General features: G+C 38.6%; 1 protein-coding gene across 1 annotated transcript; it reads left to right on the top strand.

Annotated features, from left to right (window-relative positions):
• The first annotated feature begins 1,162 nt into the window (after positions 1-1,162).
• LOC145901954 (solute carrier family 49 member A3-like) lies at positions 1,163-8,456 on the top strand. Its single transcript, XM_082989773.1, has 11 exons — positions 1,163-1,232; positions 3,401-3,546; positions 4,200-4,411; positions 4,694-4,857; positions 5,356-5,435; positions 5,664-5,795; positions 6,144-6,263; positions 6,384-6,536; positions 7,111-7,265; positions 7,681-7,880; positions 8,174-8,456. The coding sequence occupies exons 2-11, from the start codon at positions 3,409-3,411 to the stop codon at positions 8,341-8,343; spliced, it is 1,524 nt and encodes a 507-aa protein (XP_082845899.1). The 5' UTR covers positions 1,163-1,232; positions 3,401-3,408; the 3' UTR covers positions 8,344-8,456.
• Positions 8,457-9,239: the final 783 nt, after the last annotated feature.

The raw sequence follows: 9,239 nt of genomic DNA, 5'->3' as shown, positions 1-9,239 counted from the left end.
AATTTGTTAATCCGGACCTTCGCTTCTAGTGTCCTGTACGTTGAAGGGTAGCGCTGGATTAAAACCAAGCACTATTTGATCAGACAGCTTACTTCAACCCAGCCCTGTAGTTGCAGGGGTTTAACGCGGGAACTGGAAGTTCGATGAGCTTTGCGTTACTTGAAGGATTGAAAACCTGACGACAATTCGAAACGTAATACGACGGAAAACCTTGGAAGGCACCAGTGTGCCATAATCAATAAAATACCCCCTAGTTTTCCTGTTCTAAGTGCATTTATAGCAGGACCAAGTGATGGTATGATCGACAGCTATGGGTCACGTCAATGAAATGAAATGTGAAAGATTAACATGAGACAGACAAAATCACCTCCACAAGAACACGCCCCTTTCTCAACCAATAAGATTGTTTGAAAAAGCCGTCTCGCCGCTGTAGTAAAAACTACATAACGCCAAAAACCTTTGGCCAACCTTGCATACAACGGTAATCATATTCATCATAATGGTTATGTGCAAAAACTACGAGGAAATATTTGTTTCGATATAATTGCAATGACATCCTCTGCACTCATGTGACCACCCAATGTGGCGACTTTGACTGAGCTAGTTCAAAAGCATAAACATCCCGTATGTGGTACTTACTGTAACCTTGATTCTCAGACAAAGCGACTTTTATAACATCGGTTTTTCTCAGTGCGCCAGCAAGCTGTAGCGTCGTTGTATCGTTATTTTGTTCTATTCTATATTAAGTCAATGCAAAGCAGTATTGTTACTTAATGGCAGTAAACTCAACAGGATCCGATGCTTTAGTTTCACAATACACACAGGCGTGGGAAAATTGTCCGATTTTCAGAAACACAGTTTTGCGGTGCACGCAAGTTGCCAACCAGTGGAGTGCATAGACTTCGTCTGGCAGTTGTCTAATCAACGAACACACGATCCCTAGCCGCAAGCAAAGTCTTGCACGAACTCGGGCAAGGTTCAAAGTGTCTGGTTGCAAACTTTGCAGATTTGTTGTGAAATTGTGAGCGCTGTTTCTGTTTTGTTGCCTAAAATCATGGAAAGTGAGCTTACAGCCGAGCTTAACAGTTTGAGTCCAAATGTGTTTTAAAGTGCGTTACTACAGTGCTAGGTGGACAAAATCACCTCCATTTAAAAAAACAACGCAGGAAGCCCTAACTGTGAAAATATTCGACCATCAGATGATTTTATTTGAGTGAAGTGTGTTTAAGTTGGTAAGTAGCTCGATCGCACTTATATTGACCCTTAATGAAAATGTATTTCTGGTTATCTGTTTTTTATCGCAGCCATGCATTAAGTAAATCGCTCACACTTAAGTGCCAGACCAACGAAGTTGTCTTTAGTTTCATAAGAATGCCGCCATTGTCACACAAAACGTGCATTTTACAAAGCGTGGCAATTATGGTCGATTTTTTAATTTCCTCGGATAATAGCAAAACCGTTAATACTCATCAGAATGATGTAAATACGTGTGTAATACTGTACGTGGTCAATTCGCTTTCAGATGCGATGGTTATGGTATGTAGCGGAAGAATGTCCTGTTTCAATAAATAACACACAATTCGGGGTTAATTTGCGTGCAATTTACTGTAATTCGTTTGGTCGTGTGCATAAGTGAAATTCCGCTCAGACAGTTTCTGGTTAAACCGCATGTCGGGACAATGTAAACTTTCTTGAAGATTGCTGTTGAGTGAATATTAAAAGCAAGTGTCACCAAATTTCGTGTCGCAACAATATTTATGTGCCTAAGTAAAAACTTGTCAAGAAAATGTTGTTTTGTTGGCGTTGTCGCTAAACCTGTCGTGACACTAATTTAGTTTTGCCTTAGTGCAAAGGTCAGGATGTTACCGTGTTTTTCAAAATGATTAAAACGTAATAAATTATCTATAACTTCTTCATGTTGTGCATGAGGTAATTATAATTTTCTTTGGAAATTTTACAATTGCAATTATATAGATTTTAATTGAATTTATGTTAAAAAGAATTATACAACAGACAGCTTGAAAGTTTGTGTTTAGTTCCAATAACGAAGCTGATATTTAGATTTGGTTATTTACTCATTTCTGTCGCAAGTGGATTTAGAGGATTTTGATCATTTCTGCAATTACACATTTACAGCTGTGTGTATAGTTGAAAATGTGCGTTGTTTATGGTTTTGCACGCATCTCAAGTAAAGATTTCAAAGAGACTGCACAGGCAGCCGCTTCCGACCGCAGCGTTTCGAGTTCGCTTGACCTTGAAGAATGTTGTTTTCTTAGTCTCGACCAACCGGTATTTACTAACAGACCGAAGATTTTTGTTTGGAGAAGAGTTCAGTTTAATATTGGCCCCATGCGTTTTTTTGTCACGTTTTCGGGCTATTGTTGGTGGAAGTGCGGAACATTACGCTAAATACTGCTTATGGTGCATCTGCAGATAGACTGTTTATCTGTATACTGTCGCAGAGTATTTACCCATTGTTTTATTCGCTTTCATCAAAATATTTTATTCTCGTGTGGGAAGATGTCAATGATGTTGTTGTCAAAATTTTGGTCTAAAATAAGTGTAAGAAGAGATGTACAGTTAAGCCCCTTGAACTGTGGAGTTTAAATAAATCCACCTTTTTATCGTCGTGCGATACGATAAGGTATCATCAAAGCGCACGTCAGATATTTTCAAACCAAACACAACCGTGGGCTGCACAGCCGCCAACTCTCACCGTCAAAATCAAGTTCGTTCTTGTCTCAATCGTTTTCATTGTATTAAAATCGCATGAGATATCAGTGTTTGTACTGAGGTGCAAGAGGTTGTTTGTACGTTCACACAACATCGTGCGATAAGGCAAAGGTTCAAAGAGGGTAATTAGAATTAAGCACAAGGGGTCGTTCGCGTCACCGGTTCAGCATCGTCGTCACACTGCACCTACTTCAAAGTGAATAATTGATAAAATTGGGACTTCGTGATTTAGCTATTGTTTTCGGAGGTAAGTTCGTGTAAACTTCTAAGGCCGCGAACCGGTTTAATGTTGTTTTGAGGTAGAACTGTCGAACGTGACGCGGAAACTGCATGCTTTCAAAGCGGCGCAGTCGCTTTTTGAAACTGTTGTTTATTTGAAATCATTATGTTATTGATGACTACACAGTGAATTTCCGCATTGATTGTTAACGGCTGTTGTGATTATACTTGGTTATTTGCCTAATTTCACCAGAATGTTACGCTTAAACTGCATTTGTATGGAGTTTAATTTTGAATTAGATGTAAAATTCAAAGCCAGTAGGAACATAATGAAATGTACGTAAAGATTTTGAAACATGTTTCACACACGTGGCGATTTTTTCAGGCGTAACATACGTAAGTAACATAAGAAATCCACCAACTTACTTTAGTTTGCAATCTTGTGGAGCAGCAACAATGCGTAAAAATTCAAAAGAAGACTTAGACTTCACAGCTAAATCGTCAAGTGGAATCTTGCCTGACGAATACATAAGTTACACCAGAAGATGGTTCGTTTTGCTCTCTGTGGTGGCGGTTAACTTGTCTGGGGCTATGGTGAGTGGTGATTGTTTTCAATTGCTTGTTAGAATCAGCCGTTTGTTGCCCCTTTGTGGGGTCACAGGGGTAAGTGTTTCAAGCATGATGCTCGAATAAAGAATCCATATTGCTTGCGTTATATTTATGCACATAGCGAAATGGACTAGATTTAGAAACAACAATCAAGTATTTAGGTTTAGTATATCGCAATTTGCCTCCTAAAATCTCATATATGGTTGTTTCGAAATGCCCTAACAGCGTGGTTTTTGCTGCATTCATTGCAACAAAATGACCCAGAAGTAATATTGGCACGATTACGGCGATAGGAAACGTAGTTTGTTTGCACTTTATGGCGTCACAAAGCTGCGGCGCGTCTTGCAAGAATTGTGGATTACCCGTTTGGTAGCAGCAATAACAAGACTGTTAAAAGCTGTCAATCTTACGGCAAAAATAACAACGCATAGACTCACGTACATCGTTGTATGCAGCGATGAACAACGTCTAGGTTACGCAGTGGTAACTATTTGTTCTAACATAGACAATCGCAATGTGTACCAGTGATAACTGTATTTTTTTACGAAAAACTTACGCATCACCTTTACAATCTTATTCAAAACTAAGCTTTGATTATTTTTGAAAAAGAGAACTTTATGAAGTGTTCTTTCTTTCAGATATGGCTTACATTCACACCGGTTGCGTACAAAGCTTCCCAATATTACTCTACGAGCCTGGATACAATCAACTGGCTTTCTCTCGTTTTTATGGTGTCAGGCATTCCTGTTGGTGCTCTGGCTACGTGGGTTCTTGAATCTTACGGTCTAAAGGTCGCTTTGCTTCTATCTTCATGGCTCGGGTGCATCGGAAGCGGGATACGAATCGCTAGGTATGGCTTTCTTGGAACAATATAACAAGTTACATTTTTTCTGCAAAATTACTAAAATTTAAATCCAAGTATATTTAAATCGGTTCAGTGCTTTGTGCAAAGCAGTTGAATGTTTTTTTAACGCCCAAATCCGAGACTTTTGCAACGTACCATGTATTGGTTTAGTTGTCAACAAGTGGCGTTAGAAAAGGTCGATTTCGGAAGGAAAATATTGAATGTTGTTAATCTATTGCCTTTCCTTTAAAGTTGCCAAACCATATGCATGATATGTTACTATTCCAGTGTAGCGAGCGGTTTATCGAACGAAGCAAGCCTGGCCCTGTTGTTTGCGGGCCAGTGTCTGACAGCCCTGGGCCAACCGTTCAGCATGTATGCACCTGCGAAGACGGCTTCAACCTGGTTTCCTGAACACCAGAGGACGCTAGCGACCACCATAGCAGCAGTCGGTTGGTCATTATACACAAATTTTGCATTTTATTTTAATAGTCTGTTCTACTGGCACATTAACACTTAACTTGCTCCTGAGGAAGCTTAGCTGGATTGCAGGCGTAACGTAGGTGAATACAAACTACGTTTAACTGTGCCAGAAGAAAAGACTATTAAAATATAATATGCCTAGCAGCTACAGAAACATTATATTTGCAAACATTTTACACCAAGCAAATACCACCCATAAAAGGTATTGTTGCAGATTTTGCTGTGAAAATCAGTTTTGCACAAAGTAAAGTGTTTGCAATGTAAGAGGTTGATTTGGGGGTGAATAAAAAAGAGAAAAACCGTTAGAACCGTTTTTTCGCAGCTGGGATTATAAATGACGTATTTTTTCCACCGATGAGACCAACAATGTTGTTTCTGACGGATTAATTAATTAAAGTGTACAAACTGTACCGCATGCGTTGTGGTGCTTCTCACCATAGGTTTCATTATGTTATTTTCTGTTTTAGCAAACCCGATCGGAGTGGTTGTGGCCGGTCTGGTGTCTCCCTTGTTTGTACATGATGGAAAACTTGACGCGTTCACCCTCGTAAGTTGGATTTTGCCACGTATTATTATTCGTTGCAAAAAAAGTTTAAACCAGTGTTTCCAAAACTTTTTTTGGTCACCGAAATACTACAACATTATTTAAGTTAATAAGGAACCCCGAAAAAAAAGCTTCTTTCATCAAAATCGTTTTAATTTTTGCTCATAATTAACTAGTTATGGCTCTTGGTAAATGTGCTTCGATTAAAAAAATAAATCCAATATTTTTTAGTTGATCACGATGTTCGCGCCCGCCGCGTTTGCGGCTTTGCTGACGACTATCTTCATGACGTCAGCAGAACCACCGAGCCCCCCATCAGCTGCGGGCATTCGGAAACCTGGGGTATTCGGCGAGGGGATAAAGGTAGGTTTCGATTCAATCAGATTTGTACAAAAGGTCGCATCGCGGTCAAAAATGGATTCAATTATAGGCATTATTACATAAAAAGCTAGAGTATATGTAAAAAATCGCGCCCCACGCGAGATTTGAAGCCTCAACCCTGGGTATTATCGGTAACAATTGGTACAAATGCACTGGGGCATAACTTGCTGAGTCCTTTGATAAGAAATCATGTTTAAAATTACATAAATTATTGTGTAAGCTGCAGACAGATGGCCACTGTTTCGACCTAAAAGGTCTCAGCGCAACTTTGTTGTATAAATTATGTTTAATTTATTTATATGTAACCCAAACCATCACCTGTATATGCAGGATATTATAAAGAACAAGAACTATCTTCTATTGCTGTGGACGATCGGCGGTGGAATCGGATTATATTCAACATTTGCAACATTGCTTGAACAACTGCTCTGTCCCTGGGGATACACAGATGTGAGATTGTGCAGCTATTTAAAAAAATGTCTGTCAAAGCAAAAATTTCTTCATTTTTTTCCACGTGCATTTGTGTGCATTTTTGAATTTCCGTAGTTCAATTTCTCTAATATGTTTCAGACAATGGCTGGGTTTTGTTCTGCGGCCTTGACGGCCTCTGGCGTGGTTGGGGCTGCTATCATAGGAATCTACTGCGATTATTCCAAACAGTTTTCCTCCATGGCAAAACTCTGCTACATTGTCACAGCTGCGGGAACCATTATTTTTGCCTGTGTAAGTGAAGCCATTGTAACCCAATTTTGTGAATCGGTGCAAAGTTTGAATGTGGGTACAAAGTTTGAATGTAAGTGGTTTGTTTGCAAACAATGGGTTGTTGCGGGCAACAATATTTGTTACTTGGCGACAGAACTGGGTTAATAGCAACCCTTGGTACGAAACTAAGGCCTTTGGTCTGTTTGAACAATCGACAGGTTAAGCTGCTACGGTTTTTCGTCGAATACACTCGAAATGTCAATACAATAAACTGAAGGCCAAGAAAGCGGTGATTCAACGAATTTCAGATAATTGTTGCCATCTGTGTAGTAGCGAATTTAAACGTGAAGATCATAATTTTCAAGGTGTTTTGGTTGAGTACAATTTATATAAAAGATATTATTTACGTGGTTGCTTTGCATTTAAGAAATATTGCATTACTTTTACTAGTTCTAATTCACATAACATTCTGCGCAGCTTCAATACTAAATCCACAGTTTTGAATGTAGCGAAATCTTTTCCCGCCATCCAATTGAACGCCCAGAGACAAACCAAAATTTATTCTTTGTAATAAAGAGTCACTTTTTCGTGCCAGGTTTTTCACATCAACATGGAGTACTACATCCTCATTCTTATCATCGGCTTGGGGCTTTTTTCATTCGGGATATACCCGATTGGTGTTGAACTTGGTGCGGAATGTACTTATCCGGTAGGGGTCGCTACTTCATCGGGACTAATCATGATGTCAGGGTATGTGAAGAAAAAAACATACTCGTAATTCGGCTGAATCCCGCCAATGCATTTCTGTTAAAATGCCAAAGTCATAGTCGTGGTTATCACTTGTTGGATACGTTTTTTTGCTAGTTAAAAGTGATGAACGGCAAAAGCAGCATAAAGGGTGCATGCTACAAGTCAAAAACTAATATAGGGCCTTTTGATGTTGCTAATCTGTTATAGATGATGTAAGTTTTAGTGAGCTGCATACAGGTGGCCAATGTTGCGACCCATAAGGTCTCGTCAGTGCAGCTGGTGTGACAATGGACGGTCTTGCCAGGCAAACGGCCAGACAAAGACTTACACTTTGTGGTTACTATACAACCATGAAATAAGTTTGTTTGCGTCGTCAAAGAAAGTGCCAGTACATAATATATGTATTATACTGCAGACAAATTCAGTCCATCATCTTGGTACTGATTCTCCAATCGATCGGAAGGCCAATGTCGGTACAGGAGACAATTGACAACGATTCGAAATGTTATGACTTTTTAGTCTCTGACGCGGCCCCAGAAGCCGGGGCGACAACCGCTTTTGATTCTGGAACCGACGGAAATGTTGCTGAGCCTCTTATTACCTATGATTTAAGTGGTAAGTTAACAATATATTAACACACTCTATCTTAGTTATAACAGTTCATCTTAACGGTTTGATAGGTAACATTAATTCAAATTCAAAGCTGTGGCAATTAGACCTGAATTATATGAACAGAAATCCACAAACAACTTGGCTTTTTACCGTGCTAGGCGTGTACAAAATTTAAATAAATAATTTTTTATCCTATGTCGTGTATTAAAGGTGATATTTATTAATAAACTACTTTTGTTGGTTGAAATCGTAACAAATTATTCTGAATGTTGGATTTCATATAATTTTCTTTATAGTTTCTATATATGTCTGTGCTGGATATATGTCTCTTCTTGCCATCGTGCTGCTCATATTCTTCCGCCCGAAGTACCTCCGAATGGCCGCCGAAAAGGGAGAAAATTTGGAAAATTCGTACAGCAACTCCACCAACGATAAGGAACCACCGGACCATCTTACAAGTCTCTAGTCACGTTTCGTAATTATACTTTTATTTGGATGTGAAAGGATATCGCAGTTAATAAAAAAATTTAAATACGCAATGTTTTCAATGTTTTAATGTTCCTTTGCAAAGAGTTCACTTTTTACATTATAAGTTATTATTTTTGTTGCTGTTCATCTGTATCAAATACATCATTGTCCCATACCTTAATTTGGTCTCATAATTTTAACCACATTTCCTGCCTACAAATATTCAAAAACTTGCATGGATGGTTGACTTTCCAGACGATTGCAGAAAATGAGTCGACAGTCACGTTGCAACAGACGACAACAGAAAAAAACTATCAGATATTTTAGGGTCAAAAAGTGATGTTGAAAAAGAAAACTGAAAATAGGCAAATTGTTTTAGATTGATTTTCGTTGATCATTAACGTGGCTCGTTTGGCGCCTAAATCTATATACTGGTCTACTAGCGACTATAATCGTCACGTAATGTACAATGAGATTTGGAAGAACCACTAATAACCTGTAAAACCATTAAACCATAGTAGGCCTATACAAAATTTGGTGTTCCATGGTAAAACGCAACTAATGTTGTTTTAAAAAATTTAAATGGACATTAAACTTAACAAATATTTATAACAAACTAATCCACTACAACATTGGCAGCATTTTTCGTTTGCAACTGACAACTTGATCACATAATCATAATAATAATAAAGGGGTTTTATTTTTCTCAATAACATTGTTTTGCTGTCACGGATGACATACTTTACTTTTCGCTATAGCGCAACTAAAGCAAACTGTGTTGCTGAATGCTGGTTAATTTTGCAGGACCACAAAACAAGTTTATTCGGTTTATTTCGTGAGAAACCGTTATTGCACCAAAAGGCTGAAAGTTTTGCATAGATGATGGCGGACACT

This window comes from Ascidia mentula, chromosome 5 (assembly GCF_947561715.1).
Source record: "Ascidia mentula chromosome 5, kaAscMent1.1, whole genome shotgun sequence".
Taxonomy (NCBI): Eukaryota; Metazoa; Chordata; class Ascidiacea; order Phlebobranchia; family Ascidiidae; genus Ascidia; species Ascidia mentula.
Note: the sequence above shows the minus strand (reverse complement) of the source record. Positions and strands in the feature narration are given on the sequence as shown.

Bases quoted from the DNA above. Each gene is read 5' to 3' on its own strand.
- LOC145901954 (XM_082989773.1), top strand. From the start codon at position 3,409: ATGCGTAAAAATTCAAAAGAAGACTTAGACTTCACAGCTAAATCGTCA. The intron at 4,412-4,693 runs GTATGGCTTTCT...TTACTATTCCAG, and splicing joins AGCGGGATACGAATCGCTAG to TGTAGCGAGCGGTTTATCGA. The intron at 6,264-6,383 runs GTGAGATTGTGC...AATATGTTTCAG, and splicing joins GTCCCTGGGGATACACAGAT to ACAATGGCTGGGTTTTGTTC.